Here is a 19922-nt window from a genome sequence, read left to right as displayed (position 1 = left end):
GTTCCTGAAGGACATCTTTCTAGTCCTTGCCTAGCTGTAAGGTTGCAAGAATTAGGATGATGGAGAAAGGCAGAAAACTGTAATAACTGGGCTGACCATTCTCAAATTCATTCAGCTTGACGCTGTCCAGGCCCCTTGGTGATATTTTCACTCACATCTTAATGTCTCATAGCCCATTCACTGCACTGGCTGGGAGCAATTCTTCCAGATCTACTCCACACAGAACAAACCTCTGGTCCTTCCCACCTTCCTACCCCTACTCATCACATACCCTGACTTCTTGTTTATCAAAAATGATCAAATCGGCCAGGTGCGGTGGCTCATGCCTATAAACCTAGCACTTTGGGAGGCCAAGGTGGGCAGATCACTTGAGGTCAGGAGTTCAAGACCAGCCTGACCAACATGGTGAGACCCCCGTCTCTACTAAAAACACCAAAATCAGCTGGGCGTGGTGGCATGTGCCTATAATCCAAGCTACTCAGGAGGCTGAGGCACGGAGGCAGAGATTGCAGTGAGCCAAGATTGCACCACTGCACTCCAGCCTGGGCAACAGAGCGACACTGTCTCAAAAAATAATAATAATAACAATAATTGGATCCACGTGAGCTCTGTATTGCTTCTTTGCCCATTAGCATGTGCTGGCGATCACACCTTTCCTTTCCAGTTCAGAATTCTTTTCTACCTCCTCTGTCCTCTCTTGGGGCTCCACTCTCAGAGGAAGAGTTGCGCCATCCAGCACTCTCCAGCCTCACCGGGACTCTTCTCCTTCCAGGTTATGCTCAGTCTCTTCCTCTGTTTCTTCCTCCATTCACAAATACGCTCAGAACTTGCCCACCTGAAAAATCCCCTTCTTCAGTCCTGCCGCCATCTCCAACAGGTGTCTTTTCTCTCTTCCTTCTTTTACTCCCGAAGTTTTCAAAAAGAGAAATCATTAGGCTCTTTTATCATTTCCTCCAGGTACTCTTTATGCCACTTGAGTTTCTAACCCTACAAATCTGTCACCAGGAACATCCTCAGTGGCCTTTTCTCATTGGCAGGAAGTAACATGGAGACATGTTTCCTTCTTTTGGCGCTCTCCCCTTAGGCACCCTGGAATTGCATGCCACCCCTCTTCTCCTCCTTCCTCTCCAGCTCCCCTTTCTCCAGCTCGCCTGCAGGGCCCTCTGACTCCTTTCAATGCCTGCATGTAGGAGGGGAGTCCCTGAAGGCTCATTTCTCAGGCCCTGAGCTCACCTCCCTCTAAGCGTTCCCACCAGAGTTTGCTCACAAGATGGAGATTCCAGCTTACAGTGGGGCTGAAGACTTAATCTCCATCTCCAGCCATGACTGTTGTCCTGAATTTTTGCACCACATCTTCAACAACTTGCTAGGCCTCTCTTCCTGATGATCCACGCTCTGTCTCAATCAACGGATCTAAGTCCAACTTCATCTCTTTCTTCCCCGTACTCCCTGCCCAGGCTTCCCTATTGCTGTTTGCTGTACCACAATTTTCCCCCAGGCTTGAGAATTTAAGATCCCTTTCTTATCTCCTATGCAAAATAACTTTGATTTTTGTACATTATACGTATTATTATTAAAGTTATTTTGCATAGGAGGTAAAAAAAAAAAAAAGGATTCTAAATTCTCAAGCTTGCGGGGAAATTTGGCACAGCCTAGCACACAACAGATTTTTTCTGCTCCTCCAACCGTCCACCATCAAGGAGGCATCAGTGTCTATTATTCCCTTCTTTGTGTTCTTGAGTTCTCATCATTTAGCTCTCACTTAGAAGTGACAACGTGTGATATTTGATTTTCTGTTCCTGCGCTAGTTTGCTAGGGATAATAGCCTCCACTTCCATCCGTGTTCCTGCAAAAGACATGATCTCATTCTCTTTTTTTTTTTTCTTCTGAGACAGAGATTTGCTCTTGTTCAGGCTGGAGTGCAACGGCATGATCTTGGCTCACCACAACCTCTGCCTCCTGGGTTCAAGTGATTCTCCCGCCTCAGCCTCTGGCATGTGCCACCACGCCCGGCTAATTTTTGTATTTTCAGTAGAGATGGGGTTTCTCCACGTTGGTCAGACTGGTCTCGAACTCCCGACCTCAGGTGATCCACCCACCTCAGCCTCCCAAAGTGCTGCGGTTACAGGCATGAGCCACCGTGCCTGGCAATCTCATTCTTTTTTATGGCTGCATAATAGTCCATGGTGTATATGTACCACATTTTCTTTATCCAATCTGTTATTGATGGGCATTTAGGTTGATTACATGACTTTGATATTTGAATAGTGCCACAATGAACATTCATATGCCTGTGTCTTTACTGTAGAATGATTTCTCTTCCTCTGGGTATATACCCAATAATGGGATTGCTGGGTTGAAGTATAGTTCTGTTTTTAGCTGCTTGAGGAATCGCCATACTGCTTTCCACAATGGTTGAATGAATTACACTCCCACCACCAGTGTATAAGTGTTCCCTTTCCTCTGCAACTTTGCTAGCATCTGTTATTTTTTGACTTTCTTTTTTTTTTTTTTTGAGATGGAGTCTCGCTCTGTCGCCCAGGCTGGAGTGCAGTGGTGAGATCTTGGCTCACTGCAAGCTCTGCCTCCCAGGTTCACGCCATTCTCCTGCCTCAGCCTCCTGAGTAGGTGGGACTACAGGGGCCCGCCACCACGCCTGGCTAATTTTTTGCATTTATAGTAGAGACGGGGTTTCATCGTGTTAGCCAGGATGGTCTTGATCCCCTGACCTCGTGATCCACCTACCTCAGCCTCCCAAAGTTCTGGGATTACAGGCATGGGCCACTGCGCCCAGCCAATTTTTTGACTTTCTAATAATAGCCATTCTTGGCTGGGCACGGTGGCTCACACCTAGAATCCCAGAACTTTGGGAGGCCAACGCAGGTGGATCACCTGAGTTCAGGAGTTCAAGAACAGCCTGGCCAACATGATGAAATCTTGTCTCTACTGAAAAAAAAAAAAAAAAAAAAAAAAATGCCTGGCCTGGTGGTGCATGCCTATAACCAGCACCTCAGGAGGCCAAGGCATGAGAATCACTTGAACCCAGGAGGCAGAGGTTGCAATGAGCCGAAATCGTGCCACTGCACTCTAGCTTGGGCAAAAGAACGAGACTCTGTCTCAAAAAAAAGTAATAATAATAATAATAGCCATTCTGACTGGTGTGAGGTGATATCTCATTGTAGTTTTGATTTGCATTTCTCTAATTATCAGTGATATTGAGCTTTTTTTCATATGCTTATTGTCCACATGTATGTCTTCTTTACAGAAGTGTCTATTCATGTCCTTTGCCCACTCAAAGGAATGGGCACAGGTTTCATAATGAAGATGCCATAAACAATCTTTATTATATATATGATAAATTTATTAATGCATTGTCTCACAAATTTGTTACATCATTTGCTACATACATTTGTGTAACAGTGCATTAGCTCATCTCCCCTCCTAGGGACTTACAGCGTAACACACTTTAGCCTATTAAAAGCTTTGGGAAGTCACACAGTAAAGACACCTATTTAATGAGATTTAACCCTGTGTTTCTCATTAGTTAGTTCCTTTTTCAAAAGTACTAATTAATAGCTACTTCTGTGGAACATCGTTTGGAAAACAGTCCTTAGAGAAAACATCTTTTTGAGACTTTCCAGTATTAACCACTCAAACCTTTAGTCTCATGTAAGCAAGATATGAATAGTCCAAACCTTCATTCGTAGAAAACAGTTCTATAGATATCAATAAGTAGAGATAAGGATGATATAGAGAAAGAAATAGACACAGATATTTGCTAGGACAACCTCAATTCTGTCTCTAGAACCAACAGATAAAAGAAATGAAGACTGGGAAGTTATTTTAAGTCAATGTCGTATTTACATGTCACTAATAGTAATGAACTAAGCAAAGAAGTGGGTAGTTAGCAGGCAATTTAAATTTTACTTTGTAAAGGAAGTTAATGTTTCTAATTGAATTTATTTTAAAAGTATTCTTTGTTCTGGGTATATAATGAAGATGAATTTAAGATTTTAAGTTATGTTAATGTGTCAAGGCTTTTCTTGGTATGTTGAATTACAGATTTTATTTTTTAAATTCAATTTAAAAAAATGGTTAGAGACAAGGTCCCACTATGTTGCCCAGGCTGGTCTCAAACTCGTGTCTTCAAATAATCCTCCTACGTCAGCCTCCTAAAGTGCTGGCATTACAGGTGTGAGGTATCGCACCCGGCCCCAGATTTCGTTTTTTAAGAATTCTCATACCAGCAAAAATATTAGAGGATTTTAATGTAATTTAATTTGCCCATTTTACCAAAACAAAATCCAGCATTTCCTTACAGGTGACTTTTAAATTAGAAACTAATCTCGTACAATTAACAATTAATCAAATTATTAATGCCAGGATTTCTCAGCAATTTTTTTTTCAAATCATTATTTTCTTTTAATGAGTTGGGTTTTAGTGTCTAAAGTGATTTAATTTTTAGGAATAATTTGATGCTAAAAAGCAATATATTTTTTCTTTGTCAAGACAACCTTTGATCAATCAAAGAAAAAAACAAAGCATGAATGCTTCTTGGCTGTCTGCAGCTATCGTCTGCTTTAATGAAGACTATAAATAAGTTTTTTTTTTTTTTTTGAGACAGCGTCTCACTCAGTCACCCAGGCTGGGGTGCAGTGGTGCTATCTCAGCTCACTGAAACCTCTGCCTCCCAGGCTCAAGCAATTCTCCCGCCTCAGCCAACCAAGTAGCTGGGATTACAGGCCTGTGCCACCACGCCCAGTAAGTTTTTGTATTTTTAGTAGAGACAGAGTTTCGCCATGTTGGCCAGGCTGGTCTTTAACTCCTGGCCTCAAGTGATCTGCCTGCCTCAGCCTCCCAAAGTGCTGGGATTACAGGCATGAGCCACCATGCATGGCCAAAATTTTTAAAAAATCTTCATGAGTTTTAAGATTGCTTTCAGGTCCACTAACTTTGAGGACTGTCCCAGGTTAGATCTAACTATATTTCTCCTCTACTCTTTTTTGGTGGAGATTTTTTGAGGTTGAGAGCTAAGCAATAGAAGCAATATAGCAAATGGAGCGTTTGGATCATTTACAAATGTGCACTTGTGTTCAACACTGACAACATGGTCTTCCCTGTGATTCCATTCAGGTCATGTTCATACACACCAAGAAAATAATCAGTGACAAACCTCGCTCATCAAAGCACTACGGTTGAAGCTGTCAAGATGTAAATTACAAGTTTCCCTTCTCTCCTCCGATAATAATTTTCTGCTTTAGGATAGTTGCATTAAAATAAAACAAAATTAAAACTTACTGATCTTTGTCCAGAACACAGAAGGAATCCAAGAAGGGAAAATTGGCAGCTATACTTTCAAAGTCCTCTTGGGAAATGTACCCATCATGGTCGTGATCATAGTTTCTAAATACAGACTGCAAAAGAAAGATAAGTATTTATTGAACGACCATGAGGCAGGCTCTGAACTTGTTATTGCGAAAGCAATGATAACTAGCATATGATCCTTTCTATCAAGGAGCTTAGAATCTCGTGAAAGATAACTAAGTCAAGAAGCGTTTATATTAGAACAAGACAAATGGTCTGCTGAGGATAAAAACAGAGTAATGGTTGGATGTGGTGGCTCACACCTGTAATCCCAGCACTTTGGGAGTTAGAGGCAGAGGTGGGAAGATCACTTGAGCCCAAGAGTTTGAGACCAGCCTGAGCAACACAGAGAAACCTCATTGCTACAAAAAAATTTTTTAAATTAGCTGGGCATGGTGGTGCATGCCTATAGTCCCAGCCACTTGTGAGGCTGAGGCAGGAGGCTTGCTCAGCCCAGGAGTTTGAGGTTACAACGAGCCAAGATCACACCACTGCACTCTAGCCTGGGCAACAGAGTAAGGCATCATCTCAAAAAAATAAATTTAAAATAAAATTAAAAATAAAACTTCGGCTGGGCGCGGTGGCTCACGCCTGCAATCCCAGCACTTCAGGAGGCCGAAGCAGGTGGATCACCTGAGGTCAGGAATTCAAGACCACCCTGACCAACATGATGAAACCCCATCTCTACTAAAAATGAAATAAAATAAAAAATTAGCCGGGCATGGTGGCATACGCCTGCAATCCCAGCTACTCAGGGGACTGAGGCACGAGAATTGCTTGAACCTGGGAGGAGGAGGTTGCAGTGAACCGAGATGGCGCCATTGCACTCCAGCCTGGGCAACAATAGCAAAACTGTGTCTCAATAAATAAATAAATAAAAACAGAGTGCTATGGGTCGGGGGAAAAGAGGAGGTAGATTAAGAAAGGTTTCCTGGGAAAAGCAAGGTTTAAACTGAAATCTCAGGGTTGAGTAGAAATTGGCTTAGTGAATTTACAAATTCCAATACCATGACAATAGAAAATAAAGTTGTAAGGTGTTATCTCAAAAATTAAAGTGTACATTTAATGCAGTTCCAATCAAAATCCCAGTAGGGGTTTGTTTTAAATGAACAAATTGATTATAAAGTTCAAATCAAAGTGAGTATGTTGAAAACAGGCTAAAAATTATTTTAAATGAAGAGTAATGAGGGGGAACATGCCCTTTCAGAAATCAAATATTCTACACAGCTACATTAATCAAAACAACATGATACAAATTACCACAGAGAGTGGAGTCCAGAAACAAACCCATGTTTATATAGGAATTTATCAAAAAGTGTCTTTTAAAATCCACAGAGAAATTATGGATTATCCAATAACTGCTGTTGAGTTAAATGACTAATAATCTTACAAAATAAATTACCTCCAAACTAAATTCTAGATGTATTATATATTATTTATTTATTTATCTTTTTAGAGACAGGCTCTCACTCTGTCACCCAGGCTACAGTGCAGTGGCATGATCATAGCTCACTGTAGCCTCAAACTCCTAGGGTCAAGCTATCCTGCTGCATCAGCCTCCCAAAGTGCTGGGATTATAGGCATGAGCCACTGCACTAGTGAATTATATAGCTTAATGTAAAAAAATCCAAAGCTATAAAAGTACCAAAGATAAATAGATGAAAATATTTTTCATGTTCCATAATCTTTGTGTGAAAAAGGCCTTTCTTGGCATGACATCAATGTCCAAAGCCATAAAAATATTTTATTTAATAAAATGCAAAAAACTTGAATCAAAAAAGCTCAATTAACAAATTTTAAGATAAATGTCAAACAGATCAAGTTATTTGCAGCATACATGAGAGCAAAGACACAAAAGTCAAACAGGCAATCACCAAATAAAAATACAAATGGTCAATACATCCATGGAAAGTTATTCAGCTCAGTTAATCATTACAGAAACATTAATGAAGTTTTTTTAACCTCTCAGATTAAATAAAATCTTAAAATACTGTAATCGATCATCTTCTAGGGTATGAGACAACAGGTACTCTTGTATCAAGTTAGTGACGTAAATAGCCACAATATTTCTGGAGAACAATCAGGAATTTTAAGTGCCTACTCTCTGACACAGCAATTCCACTTCTAGGAATCTGTTCTAAAGAAATAATTGAACAAAGTTGTATAAGATACACATGTATATATATGTAGTATATGTGTGTTTATATATACGTAGAGATAGAGAATAAAGTCATATAAGATAATCTACAAACTATCAGTGGTTATCCTTGAGAATAGAATTACCAAGACCTGCAAGTAAAGCTTTTTATTTTCTATAATTTATGTAATGCTTTAATATTTTTGATGATTCTATCTTCCTTTATAATCAGAGAAGAATAAAAAAAGTTTCCCATTGCCCTCTGCAAAATTAGGTTTTCAAAAAAATTTGTAAGTTCTTTCTGCAAACACATGTATACAAATTTATATTTGATTTTGATTCCAGTTTTAATTAATCTCCAGTTTTAATTATTCCCAGTAGTTTCTGTCTATTCTGTCTATCGATATTGCCCTGTGTTGCAAGTATTTTGGGAAGTAGGTAAGGTATAAATGAATGAATTAATTAAAAATGTGACTAAAATGAGCCCATCTCAAGCTTTTTCATAGGTAACAGAATTGTGCAAAATCAGAAAACATTACCTTTTTTTTAAATTCCAGTATCATTACTTAGCCATAATAAAAATAGCTTAAATTTAACTATTTTGGAATGCCTACTATTTATAGTTTAACATCCCTATTTATACTACGAGTAGTAGATTTTTTGCGGAGTAAAATTCATCATAAAATCCTGGTCTTTTGTTTGATCGAACCAATGGTAAGGAATTTGGAGAAAAGGGAAGCGAGAGAAGGTAAGGAAGACAGAATGAGACAGAAAGAGAGAGAGAGAAATTCCCCAGACACACATACACACACACACACACACACACAGAGAGAGAGAGAGAGAGAGAGAGAAATTCCCCATGTGGACTGAGGAAGTCAGTATGTAGAATGAGACTGGAAGAGGGAACAGCTCTGCCTTCCATTTCCTGGCTTCAGACATTCCTGAGGGGCAACTCAGTTCTTGCATTCCCTGGGGACCCGTAGATCCTTTTCTCACCTTCCCCAGCTCCAAGCTGGGTCTGTTACTACCACGGGCTCCACTGGACCTTATCTCCTTCTCAGTCCTTCCCTCACTAATATTCCTCTTGGCACCACCCTTTTCCTGCCTGCCTCACACGCTCCACAAAATTTTTCTTTCAGCACCTCCTAGTTCCCTGAATTATTCAAGATATAAGACATTCTTTCTTTTTCTTTAAATATCTTCTCCCAGCAAAAAGCACATTCTATCCCAAAGACTCAATTCTGTTGCACCAGCAGATGTACCTACCAATCCATTGAAGTAGACATTTAATTCAGGATCGCAGTTTCCTGTACCCGAAATGTTTCCGTGTTCCCCCCATCGGCACTTCTACTTTTTTTTCTTTTTTTCTTTTTTTTTGAGACGAAGTCTCACTCTGTCGCCCAGGCTGGAGTGCAGTGGCGCGATCTCAGCTCAGTGCAAGCTCTGCTTCCCGAGTTCACGCCATTCTCCTGCCTCAGCCTCCTGTGTAGCTGAGACTAAAGGCGCCCGCCATCGCGCCCGGCTAATTTTTTGTATTTTTAGTAGAGACGGGGTTTCACCGTGGTCTCGATCTCCTGACCTAGTGATCCGCCCGCCTCGGCCTCCCAAAGTGCTGGGATTACAGGCGTGAGCCACCGCGCCCGGCCCTACTCTTTTTTCTACACGGAAAACTCTGACAGAGCCTTGTCCTACATTAGGTGATTTTTCTAATCTCAATAACATCGGGCTGCTGTGTCATAAAATTCCAAAACTATACAAAAGGAGAAACTATCCAACTTACAGAATTTCTTTCCTGCCCTTGGGTAATCAATTTATTGGGCATCTTAGTGGGACCTATGTGGGTGTTTCATGAGTGATTCTAATCCCCAATCCCTTGAGCTGTTGACAATGACAGATGTGGCAAATGCCTGGGAAAGAGAGGAGCTGGAAGTAGCTGAGAGTATCTGGGCAAGAGAGACAACAAAGGGAAGAGGGCCTTTCTGATCGACTCTCCCCAGGGCCCAATGCCAGGTAGCACTAAGTGCCTGCTAAATCGTTCCTACCTGCCAGAGGGTTGTTTTCATGGGTTCCATCAGATTCCTGAACAATCGCAGAATATTCTGGAAAGAGAAAGGGTCTTCTAGTGCCCTCTCTTTATTCTCCCTCAACCACTTACCTCCACTAATTTCCTTATGTGCTTGTTGATGACCGTGGGGTCTGGCTTTGGCATCACCCCTAATGCCCACTCCAGGGGCACCACAGGCTTGTTGGGCGTCGTAGGGGAGGTAGGCTGCTGATAAAAAAAAAAACACACACACATATTTTTCAACTTTATTATTATTATTATTTTGAGACAGGATCTGGCTCTGTCACCCAGGCTGGCGTGCAGTGGTGTAATTTCGGCTCACTGCAACTTCTGCCTCCTGGGCTCAAGCCATCCTTCCACCTCAGCCTCCCAAGTATCTAGGACTACAGGTGTGTGCCACCACGCCTGGCTAATTTTTGTATTTTTAGTACAAATGGGGTTTCACCATGTTGCACAGGCTGGTCTGTAACTCCTGGGCTCAAGCAATTCTCCAGCCTGGGCCTCCCAAAGTGCTGGGATTATAGGCATGAGCTACCACACCTGGCCATATTTTTCAACATTAACTGGGGCCTTGAGCAACTAGAACCAGGGACACTGAGAAGAATGAATAAGTTTTGTATATTCATAATACCAGTAGAAATTTACATTTTGTAAGCTATTAAATGCTTATAAAACAAGCATTCTTATGTTAATGGAATCTAACTGTAACTAAATACATGTTTAGATACTGCCTTTTGTTTAACAGCAACTTAAATTCTATTATTTTATTTTTATTTTTTATTTTAATTTTTTTTTTTTTTGAGACAGAGTCTCTCTCTGTCACCCAGACTGGAGTGCAGTGGCATGATCTCGGCTCACTGAAACCTCTGCCTCCCAAGTTCAAGAGATTCTTGTGCCTCAGCCTCCCAAGTAGCTGGTATTACAGGCACCCACCATCAAGCCCAGGTAGTTTTTGTATTTTTAGTAGAGACGGGGTTCCACCATGTTGGCCAGACTGGTCTCAAACTCCTGACCTCAAGTGATCCACCTGCCTTGGCCTCCCAAAGTGCTGGGATTACAGGTGTGAGTCACCACATCCAGCCTAAATTCTATTATTTTAAATGGGAAAAAAGCAATGTGCTCCCAGTCCATCCAAAAATCCTATCTGAGTTCTCCAAATATCACTAAAACTTTTATATAACAATCCATCATGGATTTTTGTGTAATACAGGATGTAAAAACACCAGTTATCGAATTCTCTAATACTTAGTGATCAGTTATGGTGCATGCAGCAAATGGGTACCAGTGGGTGGCCAAGTTTATGTCCTTACATCTGCACCTTGCTCAATACGCTTAAGCACTTCTGACTGTTCTGCCAATCATTAGGTCTCTCTGGCCCTCTTTGGTGAACTTTCTTTCTCCACAGATTTTTCTGCATTCTTACAAGACATTTGCATATAAAATTGTGGGGAAGATGGTAGCATAATGCATAAGATGCTTGGACAATATAAGCACAGAACACAATCCTTTCAGGGGACCAGCCAAGACTGGTGTTCACTTTATATCCTCTCCCTGAAACCTTCATAAAGTGTCAACATTTTTGCTGGTGCACACATGCAAATCTATTTTTTTTTCTATCTTTTCTTTTTTTATTTACATTTATAGAGGCTGGGCACAGTGGCTCACATCTGTAATCCCAGCACTTTGGGAGGCCGAGGCAGGTGGATCACCTGAGGCCAGGAGTTCGAGACCAGCCTGGCCAACATGGTGAAACTCCCTCTCTACTAAAAATACAAAAAAATTAGCCAGATGTGGTGGCACATGCCTGTAGTCCAAGCTACTTGGGAGGCTGAGGCAGGAGAATTGCTTGAGCCAGGGAGGTGGAGGTTGCAGTGAGCTGAGATTATGCCACTGCACTCCAGCCTGGGAGACAGAGCAAGACTCCGTTTCAAAAAAAAAAAAATTACATTTATAGATATATATATTTTGTGTGTGTGTATGTATTTTAGAGACAGGGTCTCACTATGTTGCCCAGGCTGGAGTGCAGTGGTTATTCACAGGCACCATCCCACTACTGGTCAGCACAGGAGTTTTGAGATATATATGTATATCCTATTAGTTCTGTCCCTCTAAGAGAACCCTAATACAATTATCTTCCCACTCCATCCCCTTTCCAGCTCCCCATCCTGCTAAGAGCCACCTCTATCATTCAATAAAACCTCTGCATTCACCATCCTTCAAGTCCATGTGACCTGATTCTTCTTAGATGCCAGACAAGGACCCAGGTACCAAGAAGGTAGGGTGTAAAAGCCTGTCACCCTGACTCTCCACTGAGCTGGTTAAGACTTAGCCATCCATGGACAGCAGCCGCTAAAAAAGCATTAACTGTAACACACCCCCTAGATGCTGTCTTGGGGCCAGAGCCCAAAAGCACTCTCCCCGGCCCCCACGCCGGCACCCACTTGTCTGTATGTTCCCCCTCCCACAAAGGGCTTGAAAGTGGCCACACCCCTGTCGCAAGTCTCAGTGAAGGGATCCAGGGAACTCTCCCATCTCAACAGGACATGTCAAATAGGCTGACACTCCACTTAAAGAAGAGACAGAAAGAGACTGGGAAATGTCGTGTTAGATTCCTAGGATTTTAGCACTTACAAGGGACTTTCGAAAGCTTCTACTCTTACAACAAATAAAAAGACTTTTCTATGTTTGATGGAAACATCTCCTAAAATTGGGAAAAAAAAGATCCTGAAAATAAACTAAAGTAAAATAAAGGCACACAAGGCAGGCAAGTGTGCTAACATGGCCATTCCTGTGTTGTTCCTGAGATGAGGGATGGTAGAAACAGCACTGGGATGGAAGACAGGCCTGACACTGAGTCCCAGCTCTCCAACTTTGCAGCTGTTTGATCCGAGCGAGATACCTACTCTCACCAGACCTAGTTTTCTTTCTCTTCTCTTTCTGTCGATTTTTTTTTTTTGAGATGGAGTCTTGCTCTGTTGCCCAGCCTGGAGTGCAGTGGCGCGATCTCGGCTCACTGCAACCTTTGCCTCCTGGATTCGAGCAATCCTCCCACCTCAGCCTCCTAAGTAGCTGGAACTACAGGCACATGCCAGCATGCCTGGCTAATTTTTGTATTTTTAGTAGAGACAAGGTTCACCATGTTGGCCAGGCTGGTCTCAAACTCCTGACCTCAAGTGATCTGCCTGCCTCGGCCTCCCAAAGTGCTGGGATTACAGGTGTGAGCCACTGCACCTGGCCCAGACCTAGTTTTCTTAACGGAGTTAGTAAGATAACCTGTGTATGATGCTCTGCCAGGCATTCAACAACTGGAAGTAATTCTGGTGCCCAATTGTTGTCAAGAGGTGGAAATTCTGTATGCACACATACAATAGGGCTTAACACACCATGGCCAGGTTCATCATGACAAAACTACAGAATTAGGTAGGGGCTTACAAACTCCTTTTTGGTTTTCAATAGCTTTGGCTTTCTTGCTAGCTTTCTTAGTCTTGCTAGCTTTAAAGAGTCTGGGTCCTCACTCCTACCATTGCATGTGCCATATCATCCCACGTGGCTCTGTTCTGCAGTATTTCCAGGAGACGAGCCTCTGGGGACTGGCAGGAAGGAGAACACACTCATGGAAGCATATGCACTATTTTAAGAACAGATGTTACCAGGTCAACTGACTCAGGCTCAAGTGCATGCCCTGCCAAGGCCAGAGAACGGCTTTCACTGCCATTCTGTCTCTTTTGGTCTGACGGTTCAGAATCACAGTAGGTATTAATAAACTTAGGGGGCATAGTCACTGCCAATATGTTTTAGAGTTCAGCTGGTAAGGATGAGATCTTTATAAGAGAAATGATCTCAAGATGTGATTACAAGAAGCAAGCATAGGCATTTTACCTTCAACATGCAAGCCTCAACCTCATTATAAATTTTAAACTCATCCAGGCATTTTGTATTAGTGCGAAGCATATCTAAAATATAGTCCATCCACTAAAAACAATGAGTGGTGTATATTCAATAATGCAATTTCTTCAATCTCATTATATAATGTTTATTTACTAAAGTTTGCCACCTATTAAGTGAGACACCATCCAATGTGACATCCAAATTCTGAGTTGCATCAATGGTTAGTAGAGAAATTTGTAAATTATGATCAAGATATTTAAAATTTTAAATCTAATTTAATGTTGAATGGAGCTTTTTTAAAGCCTGAAACAGTTTAAATGATCTTTAACATTAAGATGAGTTATTATTCCTTTCCTTTCTTTTTGGTCCTAGGTGTATTGAGTTCTTAGCAGGAACACAACAAATAGAAGATCAATTATAAAACAGAGTAATAAGAATGACGTTCTTCCTCTTTATTAGCCTCTGGTATGAAGACATAATTATCAAACTGTCAGGGCTAAGCTGTCCCATTGATAAAATGGGAATAATGGCCGGGTGCAGTGGCTCACGCCTGTAATCCTAGCACTTTGGGAGGCCATGGCGAGCGTATCATGAAGTCAGTAGTTCCAGACCAGCCTGGGCCAATATAGTGAAATCCCCGTCTCTACTAAAAATACAAAAAAAAAAAAAAAAAATTGCTGGGTGTGGCGTGTGCACCTATAATCCTAGCTACTTGGGAGGCTGAAGCAGGAGAATCGCGTGAACCCAGGAGGCAGAGGTTTCAGTGAGCCAAGATCGCACCATTGCACTCCAGCCCGGGCAACAGTGCAAGACTCAGCCTCAAAAAAAAAAAAAAAAAAAAAAAAAAAAAAGTATAATGTCAATTTTTAAAATTCTTCCATTTTAGAACATAAAGCAACATTGTAATAGCCAATTACTGTAAATGACAAAAAACAGTGATTGGTACTGGTCCTTAGAGAGAAAATAATACCTACCGATTTAGAATTTCTAGGCTCCAGCACCAGTGACAGTTTGTAAATATCATCTTCAGTGTGATAGAGGTCCAGGGAAAGCTACAACAAAATTAGAAGGGATAAATATGTTGGATTACATTTATTTATTTATTTATTTACATTGCTGAATTTTTTTTCAAGTTGAATGTTTAAGTTCACTGTCTAATACAGTAATTTGAGTAAATGCAGAACAATAAAAAGACGGCACGCAGAGACGGAAAACGAAATTTAAAAGAGAAAACATTGGCCGGGCGCGGTGGCTCACGCTTGTAATCCCAGCACTTTGGGAGGCCGAGGCGGGCGGATCACGAGGTCAGACGATCGAGACCACGGTGAAACTCCGTCTCTACTAAAAATACAAAAAAAAATTAGCCGGGCGTGGTGGCGGGCGCCTGTAGTCCCAGCTACTCGGAGAGGCTGAGGCAGGAGAATGGCGTGAACCCGGGAGGCGGAGCTTGCAGTGAGCCGAGATTGCGCCACTGCACTCCAGCCTGGGCGACAGAGCGAGACTCCGTCTCAAAAAAAAAAAAAAAAAAAAAGAGACAACATTAATCCTGGTTAATCATCAGTATTGACGAGAACCATCAACTCAATTCCTCAGCAGTATTTACTGAGCAGCTCCCAGGTGCTCAGTGCTGAGTCACAGATGAGGAATACCTGATGTTTCCAGGCTGGAAGTGGGGACAGATGCAAACAATAAGACTTGTAAATGTAATAAATGCTGCCTTTGAAGTTTCATTAAAGAACTGTGGAAATAAAGGAGCAGTTAACTAGGCTCCTATTATTTGAGAGCATTGTGCTAAGTCCTAGTGAGGCAAGCTGATATAAAATCATTTCTTGCCCTCAAGGCCCTGATAATTTATTTGAATAAACAGGGCCTGAACCTAAAAAGCTGTGTTTATAGCAATAAAAGGCAGCACATGCTGAGTGTGAAGTAGTTTCTCCACTTTAAGTGCTCCAGGAACCGGTCAGAAATCAGGGAGGCAGCATAGTAAATACGCGAGGGCAGAGGCTGTTAGTCAGGCAGGGCTGGGTTCAAGCATGCAGCCTGCCACTGGCTAGCTCTGTAACCTTTAGCAAGTAATTTCCTCTCTGACACTCAGTTTCTGCATCTGGAAAATGGAAATGATCGTAAAAGTCCCTACTGAGTTGGATTTGTGTCAGGACCAAATGAAATAATGCATGTAAAGTATTTCACACAGGACCTGGTACACAATAAAATCTCAAGAAGTGTTATTTTGTAGTGTTAATGTTACTGTTATTATCGCATTTGTTATTAGTTGTATTATTATTATGCATAGGGGCCCTGGAGACAGAAATGATCAGGACGGATTCATGGAGGTCCTTGGGAATTGGGACTTAACCAGGAGGATTGGGACTTAATTTGGACAAAAGAGAGAGGAGGATCATTGTAGGCAAGGACGACACCACAGATCCAGGTTGGAGAACATGGATAAACTCTGTAAAGCCTTACAATGCATGTTTCCACTCACCTAAAACAGAAGTCATGAGGCTTAAAATAAGCCTGAACCATTCTCACCTAGTCCTTTAAAGCTAGTACACTCAATGAATCACATCACTTCCCTGGCTATGAACATAAGCAGTGCTGGCTCCCTTCTTTGACCATGTAGGAATGAAAAGTTTTCTTTAACATATTTTATCTAACATGTGTATGAGGGTGGAGTGTGGGGGAAAAGAAAGAAGGAGGAAGCCAGAGAAAACTCAGAGGCGAAGATGTTTTCAAAGATTCCTTTTCCTGTTCTACTTCCTTTAAAAAAGAAGTTGGTGTCATAAAATTTCATTTTCAAATCATTCATTCAACAAATATTTATTAGTAATCTACTATGTGCCAGGGACTGTTCTAGTCACTGTTCTAGCAGCTGCTTGAATATAACATTTAAATTAAGGACTTTATAATCAGGTCACATTTCTTTTACCTGCACTTTGTCACAAAGTTTTTTTCTAAACAAAATAAAACTGACTTAACTGTAAAATCTCCCCAGTATCATTTCAAGATCATGACAATCCTGCTTACAAAGAAGAGACATCGTATTCACCTTCCCCTGAACAGCAATCACTCCTACCTCGCAGGCTGTGCCTTTTTACAGGAAACATCCGCATGTCACAAACAAATGCCTTTGGGAGCCATACCATTATATAAAAGAGCCAAGTAGGATGTGTAAAAGGTACATTTTGATAGAAACATTGGTACCACAATGTCTTATTTGGAAAACAGAGTCTTTGCAGATGTAATTTATTTAGGGATCTTTCCTCTTAGCGCCACAAAAAAAAAAAAAAAAAGTGTGATGATAAATGGGACCTGACACCACTCTCTTTTAGGGAAGTCACAGGGAGAGGTGTGGTTTGTGATGAACATCGCTACTCAGCGATGACAAATTGCTGTCAGCCTAACGTTGGACCCTGAGTTGCCAAGTCTTCTGATTTGTTAAGAGAAGCCAGAAATCTGGAGTTTTAGATAAACTATCCCAATTTTTAAACATTGCGAACTGACAACGACAAAATTTTAGGATTCCATGTAGGCCAAATAAAATACATCAGCCATGGGCAGTTGCCTACTATTTTGTAATTCCCACAACAGACAACTGCGCCAGGCTCTAAGCCTCATGAAAGTGGGCAGCACATCTGTCTTTTGCACCTCTGTACCCCTAGTCCCAGCTTGCAGCCTCGCACTGCGAAGGTTACATAAATTAAGAGAGAAAACCAAGTGACTCCTTCCTTCTGAATTCCCTGTTGTCAGGAGTTAGTCCAGACTTGGAGGAGCATGTTCCCTTCCTCCTGACTCAGCTTCCAAGTCCTATGATGACTGGCACCAGCATCTGCTGGAGATGAGATGACAGCAGCACTACCACAGCCAACCAAGAATCCAAATAAGCCACACACTAAGGCGGGGAGATGCTCTTTCAAGAGAAACAGAACATCCTTGGGTATTTCCATGTGTCAAATGGATAACTGGCTCAGCGATGGAAATGTTTTGGTAGTCTCCAAATACTCGCTCTCTGCTTATTAATAGTGTGAGCCTGGGCATGCAGTTAACCTTCCTGAGTCTCAGTCTCCTGATCTGTGAAATGCGAACCATAAATAATAGCTGCTCCCAAGAACGATGGTGAAGATTAAATGAGCTAATGGGTGTCTGACTAGGGTTTGTTTAGAAGGTCACAAATGCAGGGTTTGGCTTCCAGTCATGCACGAGTCAAATGCCACTGTGCTTATCCGTGAATGTAAAGCTGCCCTCGGGGTTACTCCTAGCATCTCTTCTTTCCCAGCCATGAGTCTACTTTCTCTCTCAGATCTCCTCTGGGCTTTACGGACCTGCCCAAAGGGTGATCTGTTCCACTTTCTACACACCTTTTTTATAATGTAGGCTGCTCGTCCATGGAATTTCAAGAACATTTGCTTTTGTCAAACATATTTTGAGCCTGGCTGTTTTTTTTCTGACAAATGTTCCGATCCACTGTTTCAAGTTGTTGCATTTACCAACCTATCCTTTCAGCAAAGTTGGTTGCAGATTCAGTCTTCATTAGGATCTACATTGGCTGGACTGTTTATCATAAAATAAAACACACCTGGACATCAGACTGCCTCTACTCACCATTTTTGAAACTCTTCTTATTCTTCTTCTTCTTTTTTAAAAATGAGACTAAAATTAAAAATACAGGGGCTTTCCAGTTATTTGCATGTACTCAAAATGGTAAAAGTAACTGATAGGGCTAAAAATACCATGAAAAGATTCAAACTATTTCATACCCCACGCAACAGAAGCATCAGCTTTTGAAACTCCTGGTTACGTGAATTGAGATGTAAGGGAAATGTCCTCTCCAGATATTCCCTGAAAGGAGGAACAATACAAATCCCAACAGTTTGGTGGCGTGGTCCTCCTTCCGTCAACATGCCTGGTGCCGTATTCAAGGGGCCAAGGATACAATGATAAAAATGACAAACATAGCCCCCACCCTCATAGATTTTGTCCTGTAATTACTTCCTTTACTGCACATTGTGAGGAGGGGGAGAGAGCAGTACTAATTAATTTTTACAGATGTGAAATAAATTAGATGTCAGCAATGTGCCCACATGAGAGAGCAAATGTCCATTTGAGGGGAACCCGGCCCAGGCTGGGATGCAGAAGTTTGCTCCCTGTCCTTTGTAAAGCTCAGTTTCTTCTTCTGTTAAAAAAAAAAAAAAAAAAAAAAAGGAAGGGGCAGGGGTGATGTTACACTCACAGCCCTGCCCAGGCTGCATTGCAGGGTGTGTGTGAGAATTTACTGAGGAAATGTATGTGAAAAGTGCTGTGAAAATTGTAATCAACTATTACAGAAAGTTAAAGCACTGCCATACAGCCTACCACACAGAGTAGGGATTTAATAATTGTTGATGAACATAAGGGTTCTCTTTTTCTGTCCTCCAGGGCTGTCCATCATATATAGGCAACCTCAGCTGGAGTCATGTTTAGATGAAAACAATCACTTCAGGTGAAAATTTAGGAGTCCTGGGGCAAAATGAAGCACTCCTTCCAATGCTGGCATGTGGACGCCTTCGCATGCATTGGGGCAGCTGTGGTCAGTCATATGGTTCTAATCCAGATATGTGTGTGCTTCCTAAAACGGCCACTGGGCTCTAGTGACCACAAGATAGAAACCTCCTCGATCCTCATGTGGAGGAGATGAATCCTCAGGAGTCAGGAAGAATGAATGTATACTCCTATGCACTGAACTTTCTTCTTGGCTGTGGGGAGAGAGAAGATCTTGGCTGGAAGTTTGGTGACTCATACACAGGATTGTGCTATTGTGATAAGCTATTGGGCTGGTACTACAGAATCAAGTTGATTCTTGGTTCCTTATTCTCAAGGCTCCACCGGTTCTTACATCTAGAATCCTAGAAGTTTAGAGCTGGAAAAGACCTCACAAATGAGCATAAAACCCTTATTTAAAAAAAGCCAAAGTCAAGGCTGTTAGCAAGGAGACATAACCAAGCAACTGCAGAGGGAAGGCTGAAAGCAACGTCTCACATCTAGGATTTTGCCACTACACTATGCTACCCAACACTGCAGTTACTAAATACGGCACTTGATGGCTTCTAAGTTTTCCTTCAATATGAGAGAGAGAGAGAGAAAGATTCCTCCCCAGCAAAAAGGAATTTTTTCTTAGCCTTTATTTCTAGAGTTCAGATTTTTTTCATTTTTACTCCTGAATTTTTTTTTTTTTTTTTTTTTTTTTGAGACGGAGTCTCGCTCTGTCACCCAGGCTGGAGTGCAGTGGCGCCATCTCGGCTCACTGCAAGCTCCGCCTCCCAGATTCATGCCATTCTCCTGCCTCAGCCTCCCAAATAGCTGGGACTACAGGCGCCCGCCACCACGCCAAGCTAATTTTTTTGTATTTTTAGTAGAGACGGGGTTTCACTGTGTTAGCCAGGATGGTCTCGATCTCCTGACCTTGTGATCCGCCAGCCTCGGCCTCCCAAA

General features: G+C 41.8%; 1 protein-coding gene across 3 annotated transcripts in view; it reads right to left on the bottom strand.

Moving 5' to 3' along the window:
- Positions 1–19922, bottom strand: part of RASGRP3 (RAS guanyl releasing protein 3) — an 89521-nt gene that overhangs the window by 15470 nt on the left and 54129 nt on the right. For 2 of the 3 annotated variants that reach the window (XM_032172652.2, XM_058426425.1), the window contains exons 11-13: positions 14429–14506; positions 9657–9773; positions 5299–5414 (exon numbers count right to left, since the gene is read on the bottom strand). In XM_032172652.2, the coding sequence (XP_032028543.1) occupies positions 5299–5414; positions 9657–9773; positions 14429–14506 (311 nt within the window). The remainder of the gene's footprint in view (positions 1–5298; positions 5415–9656; positions 9774–14428; positions 14507–19922) is intronic. The other variant, XM_032172653.2, reaches the window with a different exon arrangement.

Source organism: Hylobates moloch, unplaced genomic scaffold (assembly GCF_009828535.3).
Source record: "Hylobates moloch isolate HMO894 unplaced genomic scaffold, HMol_V3 SCAFFOLD_13, whole genome shotgun sequence".
Taxonomy (NCBI): domain Eukaryota; kingdom Metazoa; phylum Chordata; class Mammalia; order Primates; family Hylobatidae; genus Hylobates; species Hylobates moloch.
This window is presented reverse-complemented; position numbering and strand designations above follow the sequence as displayed.